Source organism: Sabethes cyaneus, chromosome 2, assembly GCF_943734655.1.
Source record: "Sabethes cyaneus chromosome 2, idSabCyanKW18_F2, whole genome shotgun sequence".
Lineage (NCBI taxonomy): Eukaryota > Metazoa > Arthropoda > Insecta > Diptera > Culicidae > Sabethes > Sabethes cyaneus.
Window position 1 is genome coordinate 146,573,375 of NC_071354.1, and position 19,519 is coordinate 146,592,893.

Below are 19,519 nucleotides of genomic sequence, written 5' to 3' on the forward strand. Positions count from 1 at the left end.
TGACTTTTCACTGCAAATTGCCAATGAGGGAACGGGAAACGCTTGACGCCTGCGGCAGTGCTCGAGTTGAAATATGTACCGAACTCACCGTCGTCGTTGTCGTCCTCGTGCCCTGCCGCTGCGCTGTCGTCCACCAGCAGTGTCATTCCCGCATCCTCTCATTTGGTGACGGAAGGGGAACAGCGAGTTAACTTTTTAGCGACTGTCAAAATGATGAATATTTGAGCACTTCAAAATTAATATTCAATTTCTTGCTGTTCTCCATTTTCGTTGCCGTTGGCGCGGCAAAATTTTAATTCATATCTTGCAATGTGCTGTTCTTGCTTTCCAGGCCGGATCGGATACTGAAATCGCTGGTGTACAAACTGGTTCCGGGGCTGTACAAGTCGGAAAACCAAAGAGTGGCTAAATTCTATGCCGACCAATGCCAAGATGACTTGTCTACTGCTAGCCGTGGTAAAGCCCTGGAGCCCAACTTTATGGACGATCAGAACTTTTTCTCACCGGATGAACTGATTAGGTATTAAGCTTAGCCAGTTCTATGCTGGGTTGAGCCAACATTTTAATTGCATTTTTACTCTCTCCGTGTCTAACAGCCTATCGCTGCAGTACCATCATGACTCGATAGCCGATTACGATCCGAAGTCAACTACGCTTCCCGTCACCTATTTGCACTGTCCGGCAGCGGTCACCATTCACCATCTGTACAAATTCATCCTGACCAAAAACGGACTGCAACTGGGCAACGAGAGGATCCAGATGGATATCATCTATGAAGATGAAATTCTGCCGCACGAATTCACATTAATGGACGTTGCGTACTGCTACGATTACAAGCGGGTGAGTGTGCTTTAATAACGTTCTGCAAGCGAGCTCCAGTAAATGGAAGTTCCGCTTTAGTTTTCTTTTTCTATTTGACTGCAATTATATTTTAATGGGTGCGTTTATGGCAGAAATGTTTATTACGAGATACTGAACAATTATCATGAATGATATAAAATAATAATTGCAAATCTAAACATATATTGATAAGTGTAATTCATAACCGTTAGCAAAACTGTGACAAACATTTTTATGAGCAGAGAATAGATTATCATTTTTGCTGGAAATGATAGTGCTAGCACTTGAAAATTATTAAAAACAAAATAATTACTTATGATTGAACATAAATTTTAACGGAAAAAGTTAACCCTGTGCGAGTCTAGTCAATAAACCTTCTTTATCTAAATTAATTTTCAAGATAGTGAAATCGAATGTTCAGCAGAGTTGTGGCAGGCATCGAAAGCCATTCGCAAATGGTTTCAAAATCTGACAGAAGCTGACGATACTGTTCGACTCCGATAGATCTTGATATTACTTTAAGATAAAAAGTGAAATTATTGCCTCATAAAATCGAATGTATTATATGGGATAGTTTAATATGTATTTTTTGCTCTCTTTATAAGTAAATAATGAACTAACTTGTCATAACAGGGTCTGCTTAACGTAATTCTCACATCTAACTTGGTCCAGTCCATGCTCTCTAGTGTGGAGCTTTGCGGACACCCAGTGCTCGCCAAATTTTATTCCGCTTGTTCTTGCCACCGATCTCACTGCGTCCTTCTTCGTTCCAACCGATCCGGCATTCTACCAACATATACAACCAATATTCAGCAGAGTTATAGCAGTCGGTTGTAGTCTGTTCATCGTATCTGGTCAAGCTTTAACCACCTTCTGAATACAAGGTTCATCGTAAAGACACGCGAGTTCTTACTTGTTCCTTTGTCTCCATACATCGTTTTCCTGCAAACAACCAAAGATGGTTCTTAGCATCCACCGTTCGAACGCTTTCAGGTCTTCTTCAATCAATGACCACGTTTCCATAGAGGTAGCTGCTCCATTTGGTCTACCCAAGCAGCACACTTTAGGTCCATTTAGTTGAAGCAACCGAATTACGACTGAAATTAGTCATAATTCGGTTACCGTAACTACTTTGTAACAACCGTGCTGGTAGGGTAACCAACCATTTGGTGGTTGGTTCTCTCAACTTATTTTGGACAACGTATGCATTAAAAAATGGACTAATTTTGGATGGCAATAAAAAAACCTCGAAGGAACAAATTTTCTTTACATCCTACATTAATTAAACTTTCTTTGCTTCAACGCCCTGCCGAGTGATCTTACGACAATTGACCGGAACCGTCACCGGAAGTCATGGTCGATGAAAAGATGGATATCGGCATGTTCCTCAGCTCTTTCGTGACCTCAGCGATCAGCAGTTTCACCATTTTGTTCACGAAATTATTGGACTAGATTCTCCGTATGAGGTTTACCCAAAAAAAATCTGAGGGGTTGTGCACAAGACACGACCGCATAGGTGACGTAGGACTACGTAAGTCTCTTTGTAGCGATAGTAGGATGTAATAACACGATTCTTCATGAATACAACCTACATACGCAACGATTATCCTAGTGGTAACATTGTATACGTTCAATCTTCAACCGATTTCGGAGTTATTTCCATGAATTGATTGAATCCATTTTATTAACACGAATTAAAGTCACACTAAACCTAACAGTAAATAAATTTTCATGATCTGTTTCTACGTTGAATAGTACTTTTCCTCTGGTAATCGGTAAACGGCACGCGCGAGTTTTCAAAAAGCTGAAAAATTTGCGCAAAACTTTTCTGCAGTTTACAAAAGAAGAACACTTATAATAAAGCATTTACAAGTTGCAGACTTTTTGGAAGTGGCAGAAAATGTCGCCCGTGACCCGAAAACTTATTCCCGCCATTTGTTGGTCTTCCGCAACGGCGAAAAGTTCAACTTTTCCCTCGTTGCCTGTGTTATTATGATGGTATTAACTGGGCAAGAAAATATAATAAACTTTTCAATCGTTGTGTGATCCTTAAAAAGACCGATTGTTTGAGTATCATAACTCCAGCTTGCAATAAGCTTGCACTAACGCACTTAACGTAATTCTCTGTTTGGTAAATTAGAATACCGATAACCGCAACCCAGGCACAACTTATTGCAACGGATCAACCGGAAAGCCTCAGCAGCTATACGATCGACGAAGCCGTTCGTGTATGGTCCTGAGGCACGATGAAATACCACTCCAAGTGGCCAGCTGCAAGTGACGTGGGATGCTTCTGGTCGTTGTGTTGTGGCGAGCAGCATATTTCCTGCCAAATCCTGAAGTTCTGATATGCCATTACGGCAGCGAAATGAGTGCTCCAGCCTCGGTAGCCGACCGGGAACTGCAAACGTGCACGAGTTGACTTTCGTTTGCTCTGGCAAACGATGTTGGCTGTAGCTCAGCTAGCGTTTGGTTTGAATAATGCTGTTCGCCGGCTTACCACGTATTATGTACCAGAGCAAGCGACAAGAATCGACCACACCTATTTTTCATGGTCCTTCATTCTATCATCTACGTTAAATAAAATAGAGCATTTCAATTTCAGTCTGAACAAAAGAGCAAAGTTACCAGTGAGCCGTTCGCCTTTTGCTGCCAAAGAAAAATTACGCTACGTATTATTACTGTAGCATTGGTGATGGATAAATTTGTGTTGCTAAAGAAACCCGAGTGAAAAGCCTTAAGCTCCAAGTTTCCTAGGTTTTATCAATTACCGAAAACCGTTCTTTGAATGGCTTTGCATGGCTGACGCTTGACCGAATACATTTACTTGGAGCTGGAATATTTGTTGGCTGCTTTGGTACCTTCCGAAACGTCCAACTCAACCAGCAGCAACAAGCGAACAGAAGCGCGAGAGGTTAAATTTATCTGATAAGAAGCGAACAATTAGAATCAATCGAATTAAATAGAATTAAAATCAGTGAGCGAAAATTCCTCAATTCTTCCTGAACATTATGTTTCGTTCTTAAAAGAACATTTTGTCGACGTGATATGTTGGAAATTTATAAGCCTTCTTTTCCGTCTTCTTGGGCAGCAACAAAACAGCTTGGATGTTCGGAAAGACACTTCTCTGAGCAGTGGTGACACCGGACAGCAATTTGTTCAACTCTTCGTTGTTGCGGATGGCCAGCTGCAAGTGACGATAATTCTGATCGTTTCGTTGTCGCGCGCAGCATATTTCCTGCCAATTCCGGAACTTCAGCAGCCAGATATTCCTTCACGGCAGCGAAACGAGTGCTCCAGCTCTAACACACGCTCAGCATCTGCTCAACAATTTTCGATCGGATTCTGTATGGCGTAAATTAAATATTATCATAAGGAAGCTTAATCCATAGCATAGCATAGCACTGACGAGGGAAGGCAAAAATATGAAAATAATTCAATTTTTCAATGACGTGCATTGAAAATCAATAGTTTTCTGTATTTTCAATATTTTCAAATCGATTTTCCGATCAATTGGTGTAAATATCTTTGAAATCTATTGAAAATTAACTGAATTATAAGCCGAAGCGTGAAAACGCGTTTCTACTTTGATGACGTCATTTCCAACAACCAATCACGAAGAAGAATTCTGGTAAAACATAGGTTCATTATTTTCAATTTTTCAATAGTTCAACATCAAGAATCCATACTTTTCTTCATTTGGGCCAATTCTTAGAAGATTTTTCGATCAATTGGTGTAAGAATATTGAAAATCGATCGTGAAACCGCTGAGCTATTAGCGCTGAAAACCTATCATTTTTCGTGACGCTCGCATTTTTCGATTGTTTGGAATGACACCCTATCTCAAAACTTGCCGTAAGACGTAGTCCTACGTCAAAAATTCTACCGGTCGCAGTTGGAGTACGTTGTGAGAGTTGGTCTTCGGTACAACGTTTAGCTTCGGTCGGTCCTTCTCCTCCAGTGATTTCTTAGCATGACGGGTCGAGGTCAGATCAGGGACGTAAACTGTACTGGTTGGTGACAAAAATTTGAACACATTTGCCATTTTTTCTTGCTACCAGTCTAGCGACATGTTACTGGTACACAAGCACCGAAAAGAAATGCAAGAACAACGAAAACATCTTTTGTTTTACGTGTCGTACACTTTTCGGTATCGGGGAGAAAATGTCACCAGCCTTTTAGACACTTTTCTGTATTCTCTTTTGTTGTTGCGCTCGTAAACCAAACATACTGCTTTTCCCCAAACAACACGGTTTTAAATAAGGAGGTCCCCAATACACCTTATTCTCTATCGCTTCTCCATACTATTCCAACTACAACTGTAAGCAAAAATCGGAAATTGCATGTTATTTCTACACGGCATTTCGAATGAATGGTCAGCTGACGTACGAAAATGTTCGCTTATTATCTTATACGTATTCGGGCTAGCTCGACACTTACAAGAGATAGGGACTGTCGAGACAGAAACAGTACAGAGCGATGGTATTGGTTAAGAGTATGACATGGCATTGCATGCTAGTAAATGTTTAGAAAAAGTGTAACCGTTTCGATCCCTGGATCAGATATGACCAAAAGACCACATCCTCCTTCGCGAGATACTTCTTGATGATTGCGGCCACTTCTAGAAAATACTTCGTACTGGATATCTCCCCGTTCATCGCAAGCCTTGAAGAAGAAAAAACAGCTGCTTAGACATTCCCTTCTCGCAGATCGTCAGCTATAGAGCATCTTCTTCAGGAACTTCACGGAAGAAATATATTTGACGTCATCGTTTATCTCCTGAATGGGGGACATAAAGTACCCGGTCCCCTGCCAGTTGGTAACCAGCATGAAGTGTGTCTTATCATCTACTATGACAACTACGTTGCGCTTCGTTGGAAAGATGTTTACACCAGTACCTTCAGTCGCACCTTCAGGGTACCTGCTTGTTGTGGCACCAATGCACATGCCACTATCTCATTGGTAAATTGACGTCAATACAGTCATGTACGGGAATGGCTGTAACCTAGACAACAAAAAACACCTTGGTGCTAATGAAGAAAAACCAAAACAAAGTTTAAATTGCAACAAAATAAACTAAATTAATTATTTGAAGATTAAATGCTAACGTATCGTTGAGCTGGTTCTGTTTAAGTGAAAAGTGCTAGAAAGCAGATCTACGTGTGTTAGAACAAAATTAGCGTAACCGGCAAGCGAGTCAGAGGCCTTTGGCAGGAGATTCGTATAAAACTGAGCATTAGTTAGCTCTTCTCGAGAAATGTTCAGGTGAAACAAGATTCCGCGGCGTGGCGGTTAGAAGATATTTCGTGAAAAACTATTCATGTAAGCGAAATCAGATTTATATAATCAAAATGTTACGAGAAAATTTATTTTAGTTTTAAGCTGCACAAATAAAGGCTGCTCTAAGAATTTAGCTCGTTCACGATCCGAACACTGCTACTCAGGCACGGCCGGCCTCGATTGGCGCTTCCGCATTAACAAGGTCCATTTTGGCAAGGTACGTCATTACCGTTTCGACGGTTGCTCAAATCTTGAAGCGGTGTAGAACGACGAGATTGTCTTGTTCTTAGTCTTCCTCTTCAGTTTCTGCTGCACTTTACTGTAGCGCAGCACCGTCGCACAATGGGCAAAAACGAGCTCGTAATCCCAAGAATTAGAAGCCGCTGGTTTGGAATCTTACAAGATACCTATTTCTATGTAAAAATGCCGGAAATCGATTGGTGATAGTTTCATCTTGCGTAGACTTCGGGAAGTGGTCCATTTTGCCCTATTTTCCCCAAAAATCATGATTAAAGTTAATTAAACAGTATAAAACTTATTTGCCGCCCGTAAAACGAACTCAAATAGCTTCCTAATTTTGTCGAAATATCAGGAGAAACAAATTCCATCCATTCCATACTGTGCGAAATGCAAGAATAGTCCATTTTGCCCAATTCACCCCCATATACACAGATAACCTAATTAAAGCGATTAAAACTAACTCAAAGGTAAAAACAGTCTTAAAAAAAATGTGTACCTTATCATACTGAATAACTTTGCAAAACAGTTGAAAGCAATAAATTAATTGGATGCGGAGTTATTGTGCAGAATTGATTTTTAAGTGTACTTTTTAAATAAATCATGTCTCGCAACTAGTAAAAGATAGATAGTTACGATGTTCAGCTAAGTTACTCATTTTAGTGTGTTCAATAATTTTTCTGAAGAAAAAATTTTTTTTGTACGTATTCAAAAAAACTAAAGTTTGTATCACCCTGATAGATGAATATAAGGTCATCTTGATAGTTTGAAAAGATGGGCTGTATTTTATTGATAAACTTATCCAAAGACACTATCGTTGAAAAATTACGATTTTTTACGCAATGGCAAATGAATGTGCTTTTGTAGATCTAGGAGAGAATCAGGCAAAACGAACCGATTCTGAATTCTTCACGGTACTAAATCGATGACAATCAACTCTCCAGATGTCTTTCGAGTAAATTGGTACTATTCGAGTTCATTCCCCTGTTTTTGAATTAGTTTTAATCGCTCTAATTAGGTTTTACTATGTATTTTTACTATGCGGTGAATTGGGAAAAATGAACTATACCTGCATTTTGCACAGTATGGAATGGATGGGATTTGATTCTTCTGATGTTTTGACAACATTTGAAAGCTATTTGAGTTCGTTTCATGGACGGCAAATAAGTTTTTATACTATTTGGTTAGCTTTTAACATGAGTTTTGGGGAAATAGGGCAAAATGTACCACTTATCGAAGTCTGCGCAGAATGAAACCATCACCATGAAACCATGCATTTCCTGCATTTTTTACATAAGAATAGGTATCTTGTAAGATTCCAAACCAGCGGCTTCTGATTCTTGGGATTACGAGCTCGTTTTTGCCCATTGTGCGTCGGGTGACCGGAATCAGGCTTTCGTTCGACGCATTCGCCTTTCTCCAGAACGAAGAGGTTGTTATAAATTCCGAACCGGCTAAATCCGGTGTACACAAAGCTCCACAGCTACAGTTACAGTTCCATGATCCAAGTTTCCAATCGTTAGTCCGCTTCCATTGCCTAAGGCTATGCAGATTTCTCCGGTCCGTATTCACATTGTTTGCTCCCTATAATAATAGTTACGAATGGCTTGCTGGAGGATCATTGTGTTAGTACTGCTCATCGTCCCACACTGACACGAGGACGGCGATTTCTCCTTCCATGTGGTACCACCGGGAGCTGGTTACCTGATCACCCCTTCGGCTATTTGTATTTGTATATTTGGAGGTAGGGATAGGACTTACCAAGTAACCTTTGGTATAAACGACTTTAACACTTGATCTTTATCAAAACGGACTTCGCAGCCGAATTACGGGGCTAGCGTAACAATTGTATTATCTCCAGAAGCACTCCCTAGCGGAGATACGGATAGACGACGACTGGTTTGTTACACCAGCAGCATACTTCAAAGCTAACTGGGCGGATGCGAATATTGAAGAACCAATCCTTAATTCTCAATCTGTATATGTGAAGATTGATCACCAGGTTCTGCATATCGCTCATTACAATACTTACTTACTTTACTTACGTTATCTATCCTGCGCGGATCGAATTATGGTCATTCAGTGCTGCCGTCCCTGGGTTTCCGTTCTCCAATCCCCTCGAATACCAGCTGAATGCGCATCGCACGCTATGTCCGAAGGCAATTATTATTTAACTTCCATGCACTTCAGATTTTTCTTCACAGGATGTTAGTATTGGTCAAAACAATTAATTTTGAGAAGGTCTTGAAATATTCTATCTTGGGTTTTTTACAAAATTCAATTTTCAAGGTTATATAGGGGTCATTCCCTCTCAAGTGATCATATCCATTGTAATCGACCACCTCCGATTTTAATCAAATTTGGTATAATTACTCATTTTGACCCCACATTCTATTTCCCAAAGTTTTGTACGGATTGATCAATTCCCCTTGCAGTGACATGCAATGAAAAATGAGTTTTTTCGAAAATCTAAGAAAAATGGAGAAGCATCACTGCAAGGGAGATTGATCAATTTGTACAAAACTTTGGAAAATTGAATGTGGGGTCGGAATGAGCAATTATACCAAATTTTGTTGAAATCGGAGGTGGTCAATTACAACGGATATAACCATTTGGAAGGGAATGACCCCTATATAACCTTGAAAATTGAATTTTGTAAAAAACCCAAGATAGAATATTTTAAGACCTTCTCTAAATTAATTATTTTGACCAATGCTAATATCCTGTGAAGAAAAATCTGAGGTGCATGGAAGTTAAATAATAATTGCCTTCGGACATAGCGTGCATCGTCCTAGACAGCGCACATCTATCGGGTGCGGGGTTTGCTCCGAAGTCGACGACCTCTTCCTGGTTATCTACTGAATAAAGTTTTTGTTGTTTTTTTGTCGGGTATTCTAGCCACCGCGCGTTCAAAACCCTCAACCACATTAATCAACTTTCTTTTGCGTCGATAATTCATATCAGGAAGTGCCACCGGGAAGATTAGCAGTCTGTAGAGTACCAGTTTTGTGTGAATTGGCTAACTACGGGACTTAAGCTGGCTACGTAATCCGTAGAACACCCAATTCGCAGCTGCAGTTCATCGTTTTATTTCGCGGCTAACAACGTTGTCACATGTTACGAGCGCACCTAAGTATTTGAATTCCTCTACTATTTCATGTCGTTCCTTATCCAGCTCTACCTCAGCACCAACCACCAACACCATCTGACCTCCCACGTTTCCTGCCAGCAACCATGTACTGTGATTTAGTGGTGTTAATGGTAAGTCCCGATTTCGCTGTTTGCCGTTTAAAAGGTCTAATCCCCTAATGGAGAACTCGGACATTCCAGGTACCATTTCCTTGTTCTCTGCCGTATCCGATTGATCCGTTTCGTATTTCCATTTTCGTTGTTCGTGGTATATGAGAGTATCAATATACTACCTTTTTTTAAACGAGTAGGGAAATCTGCTATCAGACACCTGAGAAGACAACTCAGGGAGTGGGGTTTGGTATCCCGACCCCCCTACTGGGGCGTGAGGATCCAGACCCACTAAAACCCCACTCGAGTCTCCAGCCTCAATCCTCCCTGGCACCACCTTATCGGTATTACTTCAGGGAGGGGCTATTGTGCTTAACGCATACTCTTAGATAACTACTGGACTATGGTAGTTAGGCTGTTTATTCGCCGTTGATCGGCTTTCCAGCGGTTTTGTCGCTCCCCAGACGCCCGAGCTAGAACACATCCTTTGGACTAAGTTATCCGGAGTAGTGTCCTGTCCGCTCACTGCCATCATGTTGCTTCTCACGCCCGCGAAACGAGGGCATATGAAGAAAGCATGTTCTGCAGTTTCCTCAATGTCCACGCATTCGCGGGGGACTCCGCATGCCCAAACTTGTGCAGATACTGTCTTAAATAACCATGCCCTGATAGAATCTGTGTCGGGTGGAAGTTGACTTCGTCGTGGCGCCTATCGACCCACCTGGATACTTCCGGAATAAGTCGGTGTGTCCACCGGCCCTTTGTGGAATCAGACATGCCCGCTGCCATGTGGTCATCGGGGCCGATCTTATGGTACTCCGTATGCCTCTAGTTCCACGTTGGTTGGAGCACTCTACGTCCTCGCTGATGATGATGCCAATAGGCATCATACCCGCAGAGACGCAGATTGCGTCATGTGAAACTGTGCGATACGCACTCGCCACTCTTAAGCACATGAGACAACAGGTGCTTTCCAGCTTGGCTAGATAGCTTTTAGTATCTAACGCCGATAACCTACCATACCTGAGTATGGACTGGACCACGTTGGCTAATAGCCTTCGCTTGCTGCCATATACCGCAGAGCTATTAGACATCATACGAGACAATGCCGAAATAGCTGTGGAAGCCTTCTTGCAGGCATAGTCGACGTGGCTCCCGAACTTGAGCTTGTCGTCGACCATGACTCCCAGGAGTTTTATAGACCGCATTGACGAAATAGTACAGTCCCCGACGCTGATATTTGCTTGCTGCACCGACTTGCGGTTGTTCACCACGATAACCTCCGTTTTATGATGCGCTAGGTCCAGTTTCCTGGATCGCATCCAATCTTCAACAATGCTTATAGAGTGGACAGCCGTCAACTCGACCTCTCTGATAGATTCACCGTCGACTTCCAAGCTGATGTCATCCGCAAAGCCGACAATCACCACCCCTACCAGGAACTTTAGCTTCAACACCTCGTCATACATGGCGTTCCACACAATATACTACCTTGTCGGGGTTGCAATGCATACATCCCGCTGATGGGTCTGCCATCTTAAGTACAGTTTGCGGAATACAGCGTTTCATATTCAGCCGTTCGCTCCCAGACAGACGCTGTTTGAGCTGCTCGACACCTGGGGAACATCCGCTCAAGTTCACAACTCCTAGCTCAGCTGCTCTAGTATGTACATGAAGCAAGCGCAGTTTACTTAACGACTCAGGATAATATCCCACAATTTCTCGATGCATTTAACATCCAGGCATTGTGAAGGCCACTCCATAGATTTAATTCGGCACGTGCGAAAGAATAACTTTGCTTTAATTGCTAAATAGGAATGAATACGTTTACTACTCCTGGGCCAGTTACTGCTGCTCCCACTTGATTCTGGGCGGAGATCACCCACCAAATATTCGATTAAAGTTGTACCTTTTCTCCGTCCAGTCTTTGTTATTGGTTACTAGAGGATAAGTATTGTAAATTTTCAGCACACTAAGATGATCTGTCCGATAACCCTTGATGTTTTGATCCTCAAGGCACTCTTTTCATCTTCAAATTGTATAAACAGATGTAATGGAAGCATATAGAGTAAGGTGTCCAATGCCTTTATTGGCGAGCTACATTGCACCAGTTATTGATAGAGTAGGTACCCTTTGAAGTCTTTTTAGCTTTTTTGAGTAGCTCTCTGTTTTGTTTTTGATCACCAGACCAACAAAGCATATATAATCCTGGCTCACGCAATAGCCGAGTAGCCCAAATAGACAAGGCACAAATATTCCACATGATTGTGAGGAACGTGCTGCTCGAGCCAAAGATGCTGATATCTGATACCTGAGATACCTGATGCATGGAACATCTTCGGATTCAGCTATTGTATACCAAACCACGAACACAGCAAGTGTTGCTTCAATGATCCTTCCATCTACCCAATTTTCCGCTCTCTACTCTTTATGTCTGGTCCTACTTTACAAATACTATAAAAATACCATTAGTTTCGTCACTTCATTAGAAAGGTTGAATCGAGTCAAAAAATTGAGGTTAATGATACCTTATTTTTTCTGTTATTTACAAAACTTAGAAGCTAGTCTTCGAGCAAAAGGTATCAGGTTACAAATCACCAAACTACCACACGAAGTGCATTTCTTTACCGAGCTCGACAATCCGTGTACAAAACTTTGCTCAACAGCGAGTGAAACCGCATCTCATTGCGCACTTTGCGTCGCCATCCGCGAACCTGAATACCTCTTTCGTTCAAGGACCGCTCGTTTCAGGGTAAAACATTTATCGCGTTTTTTTCCTACGGCTGTCACTATGTACTTATACATTCCGCTAATCATTCTTACCGTCGCGCGGTTGTGTCGCTGTAGTTCTCGTCTCCGTCGGTACTTTATCATTGCAATCTTTCAACATAATTACTATTAATTATTTTCGTTCCGCCAGTCTCCGGCAAAAGCGCCACCACCACCGCAATTGACGCATGGTTTGTAGGACCGGCTGCGATTTACGGCAGTCACTCTTTATTATCCAAACTGTGGATAAAAAGTGTGGAGATGCACTGTAGAGGGGCGTAAATTACCGCTGGTGCAGGTGGCGGAAGAACGGGGAACCAATCGAGAAACTGCTTAGTAGAAAGTGGTAGAAAGGGTAAAGTTCGCAACTTTTGGGTCGTTATTTTTCTTGAAGTTTTAGTTCAAGTCTTTCAACGTTTACAAAATGACTTAGCACTTCTATCAAAAAACATTATTTGCAAATATTTTGCGCTAATCCATTAACGAATATATGAATGTTTGTGTACTGCTAGGTGTGCCTATTCGGTAGAACCTAGTCAATATCATAGCGTTATTCACAATCACTCCGATGCAGCTCAACCTTGTCGTTCAATTTACCACAAAACCTAAGCAACGCACATCTTTTCTATCTCCTTCTAACAGGTCTCATGGATGCGACTGTTTTATCGAATATTCATACGCCCGACCGCGAAACCGATGGCAGCCACTACAGCATACAGTGTGGGAAGCGATAAAAATAGCAATGAGAATAATAGCCGTGGCGGTGCAAGTGGTGGCGCAGGTGGTGGCAGCAGTGGTGAACAAAATGCTAATAATAGCGGCCGCAATAACAGCAGCAGCAGTAGCAGCAGCAGTGATGCAAAGCTGAACGAAAGTCAAGGAAATGCAGAACCTTCGTCATCGCCGGGAAAGGCTGCCAGCAACAGTGACTGTGACGGAATAACTGCCAGCATCAATGGTGATGACTTCGCCAAACCTGAGCCAATCGTCAGTGCCGGTACGTCGGTTGCCACTGTAAACAATAAAGCAAGTGAAATATTAACTCGAACCAGTGAAACAGTAAATATACCACCTTTGGAAGCCAGTTGCTACAAATCGGTTGAAAGCAAATACGATAACAAGTTGATAATAACCAAAACAAACAAATCTGATAAGAGCGGCGGTAGTGAGAAAAAAGAAAAGGAAACATTAAAGTTAGTGTTAGTGTCGAAGAAAAGTGATAGGAATGACGCGAAGATTGTTTATTCCAAAAGTGAATCGAAATCAAGCAAATCGCCAAAACAGAGCAACCCTAGCACATCGAGCAGTTTCGGTGATTTCAAGCGACTTCGCAGCAATGACATTCGATATAGTGACTACGGGACAGCGTCTTTCTCGATGAGCTCGGTATCCAAAGCAGAGCCGAAGGGTGGCAGTAGCAGTAGAGGCGGAGCCGTTCCGGGTGATGATTCGAGAAAATCAGAATCACAGAGCACTAAAAAACATAACAAACTAAATAATGACTCTAACCATGTAAGTGATTCTAGCGGAAAAAAGTTCTCCGAAGACAATAGTCGAAACAAAGCGAGCTCGATCGGGAATGAGGCCAACATCGTCGTACCGGCGCAACCAATGGATGAGGTAAAATCCAAGCATGAAAAATCTAAACCTTCCCCACAACGGGCTGAGAGCAACGGTACTGTTGCGCCGATAACGGCATCCAACAGCAGTGCTAATGGGCGAAGTGAAAAGTCATCCGAACTGAAGTGCTATGTAAATTTAAAGAAACAAATGGTGGTGTCACCGCTCGCATCCAGTGTCGAAACCAATCGCAAACCAGAAGTTCCTAAATTAAAAATAGAGCTACCTAGTCTGAAAACCAAAATCTCCATTCCAAAATCGGACAGTGAGCGCTCGCCAAAATCTGCTCACTCGTCATCGACATCCTCTTCGGCTGCTACATCGCCTACCACTTCGTCATCTACCTCCGGCAAATCGCCCATGTGGTCGCGACCTGAAGAGAGTGTCAAACCGGCAAATAACCCTCAAATCGATATAGAGGAGTACGCGAAAACAATTGGCCTAAAGCCGGTCTACAAAACTAGCGAAGGGGAAGGCAAAAAGAAGAAGAAAAACTCGTCTACTTCCTCGCCGGATCCACCGTCGTTTCATCGTAAGCGCAAAAAGGCTAAACACTCCAAAGAAGCCGGCAGCAAGCGGAGGAAATTACACGCCGAAATCTCTTCCCAGCACGATGAGAGCTTGAAAATGAAGGTTAAAATAACCGAAAAACCATCAAAACACGAACGCAAACCGAGCGAGGAAATCATGCCGCAATCGCCGAAAGAGCCAGCGAAACAAAATACGGAAGTTAAACCGCCATCGTCGCTACCATCGATGTCAGCACCATCATCATCAGCGTCATCATCGTCATCATCGTTATCATTGGCAGTCGCACCGGTTCCACTGCCGAAAGAAGACAGTTCAAAGGTGATTGACATTACCAAGGGTGATGATGATGATGATGTAAAAATTATTGAGCAACCCACGCTTTGTGTGCAGCCAAAAGTGACGGACAGCGGAATAGCTAAATTGGTGGCAGCCGCTGAAAAGCCGTTGCCGGTAACGACTAGGGTAAACGAGTTACCAAAGCTTCCGTCCCTGGGCGGCTCATCGGACAGCTCGACGAAGGCGAAGATTAACGAGATGAGAGCAATTCGCCACAAACCGATGGTTTACATTCCAAATCTGGACAAGAATCTTTCGGATAGTTCATCCACAATCAATAGTATCATCGAGAGTGTACAGGCCAAAACTGGCTTTATTGACAATGATAATGATGTACAAATTGTTTCTACCAGTAAACTGGATACAGGTAATAGTCTGCCTTCTAAACTAAGTTTGCCTTCGTTGGTTCCCAGCAAGTCTGCTACGACTGGACTCAGCATGAAACCTCCCACGATGATTCCCTCGACTGTAAATAGCAGAACGGTTTCGACTAACAGTTTTCCCAGACCTCCACAGCGTACCGGAGCTCAAGGACCAATGTTTAGTCCTCGGCACACTCCTAGCTATCCTACACTGACATTACAAGGTGTGCAGAAAAAGGTTACTGTACAACCAGGCAACAGCACAAGTGCATACCAGCCGAGAAATACAAATCCTGCACTGAAACGATCAACCAGTGTGGACAGTAGCCTAACTCATAACATTCCTCCGAAAACACCGCGTGTGGACTTGTTTGAATCGAATGCTCAGAATCGGCTCCTAAAAAAGCCCATATATGCACCGATGTTTAACTTTGTAAAGGGTGCCAGTCTCGCAAAAAACGGTAACGCAATGATGCCAACCTCAGCAAACGATGTACCTTACAAATCGCCCATTAGTTCTACCTACACGAAGGAAGTAAACACAAAAACACCTGTACCGAGTCTATTGCTACCTCCTTCTTCAATTAGTGTGACCAAAATGACCGATTCCGCTCCTAAACCCTCACCCGTTGACAACCGTCCAGCGCTAGAAATTGTTAGAATACCATCTACTGCACCGGTAGCTGATAAACCTCAACCCGCTGTTGGATCGACGGTGGGCCTGAAATCTACCCTCACTCCAAAAACGAACCGACCTCCGCCACCCACCATACCGTTGATTAAAATTAAAAAATCGCTATCCGTGCCGGAGCAATCGTCCACTCCAATTTCGCCGTCGATTTTTCAAGTCACCAGCTCCGGGACGAAAAGTGCCACCAAACTTACCACCAGTCCAGCATCGCATCAGGACACTAGCGGTGCTCTTGATCTAACAACACGTGCAAATGACGATTTAATCATTCTCGAAAGCAGTGACAGTCTTACTTCGAAACTAAATGGAAATGATCCGAAAGCGGCAAAAGATTCCACTGGACGTCCACTGCAACCAGCCAAACAGCCCGATTCGGATGGGAAGATTGATATTGATAGCAGCCGATTAGAGCTAATCAATTCATTAATTCAAACGTCAGCTGCTTCGATGATTAAAGCCGGTTCCAGCGTGATGGCTAAGTTTCAGTCCGCTGGAATACCGGGTCTGAAACTTCCGGCCGACATGATAGGCTTTGCCATCACCAGTACGAACAGCGGCAGCAACGTGTCGAGGCTAGGACTGACCTATAGCTCCGCCAGCCCAACGGCAACATCGACGGTAAAATCGATACCGATGCCAAAACTGGCTGAAATCAATCGCAATCGCAACATTGCAGTGCGCCAGCCGAATCCATCAGTACGTAGCATACCGAACCCATCGGCGCTGGCATTTCGAAACCAAACGGACGCGATAAGCAGCTCCTCCGGGCCCACAGCTTCGCCAGCAGCATCATCCTTTTCGTTGGCATCCAACAGCAGCAGCACGATAACATCTCTCTCACCCGCGTCACCAACAAAACTCATGAACGTAAACATGCGAATAAACAGCGCAAACACGGCAGGACAGAAACCAAGTGTGAATAATAACGGCATCGATACATTTGCCTCCGGTAGAACCTACACCAACATAGCTGGCAACGTATCCAATACGAGCGTCAGTTACAATGGGAACAGCAGCAATAATAGCAACAGCAGCAGCAGCTCCATCAACAATATTAGCAGCAGAAACGATAGCGTTAGCTCAACCAGTGGGAACAACAATAACAACAACAACAACAACAACAGCGGTACAAACGGTGGCAAAAAGACCATCGAGAAAGTGGCGGCTGGACTGAAAGCGACGGCTGCGGTGGCAGCGGCTGCAGCAAATGCTACCAACGGTAACCGCAGCAGCAGTGGCAGTACTGTCACAGCCACCACGACCAGTACCGCCACTACTCTGGTGGTCAGTGGCGGCAAAAATGGTGTAAACGTTGTCTAACACGTGAAAAACATCGTTTCCACCAACTCGTGACATCTTATCTGATCGGAAAAGAAAACAACGCGAAATTCGACAGCACGATAATACCAACATGATGATGAAAAGAAACCAACTAACCAATGCTTTGAATGTGGCGAGAAACACGCACTGATTGACGGCGGCAAAGTCACGCTAGTGGCCATGTTGCACGTGTCAAAATAAATACGTGAAGTTTTTTGGTGACATTTTTCCCGTTACAAGCAAGAGGCTACAGAATTCAGTAGACTAATCGAATGTCACGCGTAACATCGTCATGGCTGTCAAAAAATTTGACATCTAAGCAGGCGCAACAGTTTCTTTTTGTTTGTTTTCTTCAAACTTTGTGTTTGGCTGATTTGTTGAACATACAGAACAGAATACAGAACGGTAAACACATTGGCCTGTAGACTCAAACGAAAAAATTGAAATCTCGTAAAGCAAACAGCACAACTAACACTTAACTTTAATAAAAGTCACATCAAGCTGTGAAATCGTCAGTCCGACGTGACTGTATCAACCAACATGACTTCATGTTTCCGTACTGAAAGATATTTAAAGCAAAATGTTTATTACCTTTACTTGCTCTGATAAGTTGTTTTAGTGTAACGGCTATGCTTGACTAAGAATATTTATTTTTGCGATAGTTTAGTTGAAAGAGAAATTGTAAATTTCCTTAAATGCAATTGATACATAAATTCGATTGGATATTATAAAGCAGCGCAGTGCGATCACTGCAAACATGTGCATATTAAACTATTTATAGTGATAATTAGACAAATGTCCCACACCGGTAAAATCAGTCTTGTGAATGTAATCTAGATACAATTACGCATATTAAATGTGTGCACGACCGTACTACTCTCTAAACAGATAACTAATCACATGTCTCCGTATCAGCAATAAACCTGGTTATATCACCTCTATTTCTTCCCTGTATTCCTATATTTGATATTGTGCAATAGTAGCAGACAAACACAAACACACAACAACGTACACTGTTAGAAGTCTAACTTAGCCACTTGGTTAAATGAGAAAATAACAGCCCCTGGAGAAATGATCAGACAGACAGTAGAGGAGGCAGGGCAGAGAAGGCACGAATGAGTGAACGCGACGAACGTGAGCGCTGCTAAGTGCCAGAACGAGAGAAATCATCCCACCATCTGAATAAGCATAACTTCTTTCTGAAAATAATGATATTTCATTCTCGATACCTACCTACTACTCCTTTCGATTTGTGGACTAGCCCCCTCCCAAGCCGGCACAATCCGCACCTGAATCTTACCTCCCCCTAGCCTAAGTGACTGTCTGTGGTAAGACGGAGAATGGGAAATTATTATGATGATGATTGAAGCAAGTATAATGAAGATAAATTGGAAATTGAAGTGAGAATCCCTCTCAATAAGAACCAGAAAATCTAGCAAATTGTTCTCTCACAAATCCAACCAGACCAGGCCGGAGACCCAGTCTGGCAAACAGTGCAATTGATTCACTCATTCTGCTTTCAATTTGGACGGTAAATTAAATTTCAATTACGATGTTTTTTCGCTATTAGCTTAGGACTTTCATTTCTTTAAAATCACGTACTCTGATATTATTCGTAGACTCGATTGTGTGAGTGTTTTGTATTTCACACACCAGCAGGTGATGATTATTTCTGATTGTTTCCCACAGCATTCATACAATCAATGGTAATAATAATAATAAGTATTAATAAATTGAATAACACAAAAATCGAGCCTTTTGATTTAGCCTGTTTCGGAACTTCTGGAAATGATAAGAACAATAAGTTATATATTTGCAATGATTGTTTTAGCGAATGATATGTATGTATCTAGTGCAATAATATCTGAAAAACCAGCAACTGTAGAGAAAATAATAAAATGATTATCATAATATGAAAGTATGCATAACATTGTTTCGTTTACTTTTTAATTCATATCACTTCCGATTAGCATAAATGGTTGGTAAGTATTCTGTTCATAGTGAGTTAATCTAAGATACTTTCAACAGGCCCGCTTGCCTTGTTTGAAAATTCATCGAGAAATGAAATAAAACAGGGTTTATTTCTAATTCCCGTCGTAGTAAGGAAAGCCATTCTAATTTTCATCATTTCTTAGGTAGATTTAATGAATACTCCAAAAGTTCTTGTGCTGATTTGACTCAAACACATTTACCTTCCGATCCGTGCACTTTGAATTCACTAAACAGCGATTATTAAGCTTTTTTTTTGAAACTACGCAACTGACTTTATTACTTAAATTCGTCGAACCGTTTT

General features: G+C 42.2%; 1 protein-coding gene across 3 annotated transcripts in view; it reads left to right on the top strand.

Moving 5' to 3' along the window:
• Positions 1–19,107, top strand: part of LOC128734252 (protein suppressor 2 of zeste-like) — a 106,425-nt gene extending 87,318 nt beyond the window's left edge. For all 3 annotated transcript variants that reach the window (XM_053828330.1, XM_053828331.1, XM_053828332.1), the window contains exons 4-6: positions 332–520; positions 597–840; positions 13,009–19,107. In XM_053828330.1, coding sequence (XP_053684305.1) covers positions 332–520; positions 597–840; positions 13,009–17,226 — 4,651 coding nt within the window. In that variant the 3' untranslated portion in view covers positions 17,227–19,107. The remainder of the gene's footprint in view (positions 1–331; positions 521–596; positions 841–13,008) is intronic.
• The last annotated feature ends 412 nt before the right edge of the window (positions 19,108–19,519 follow it).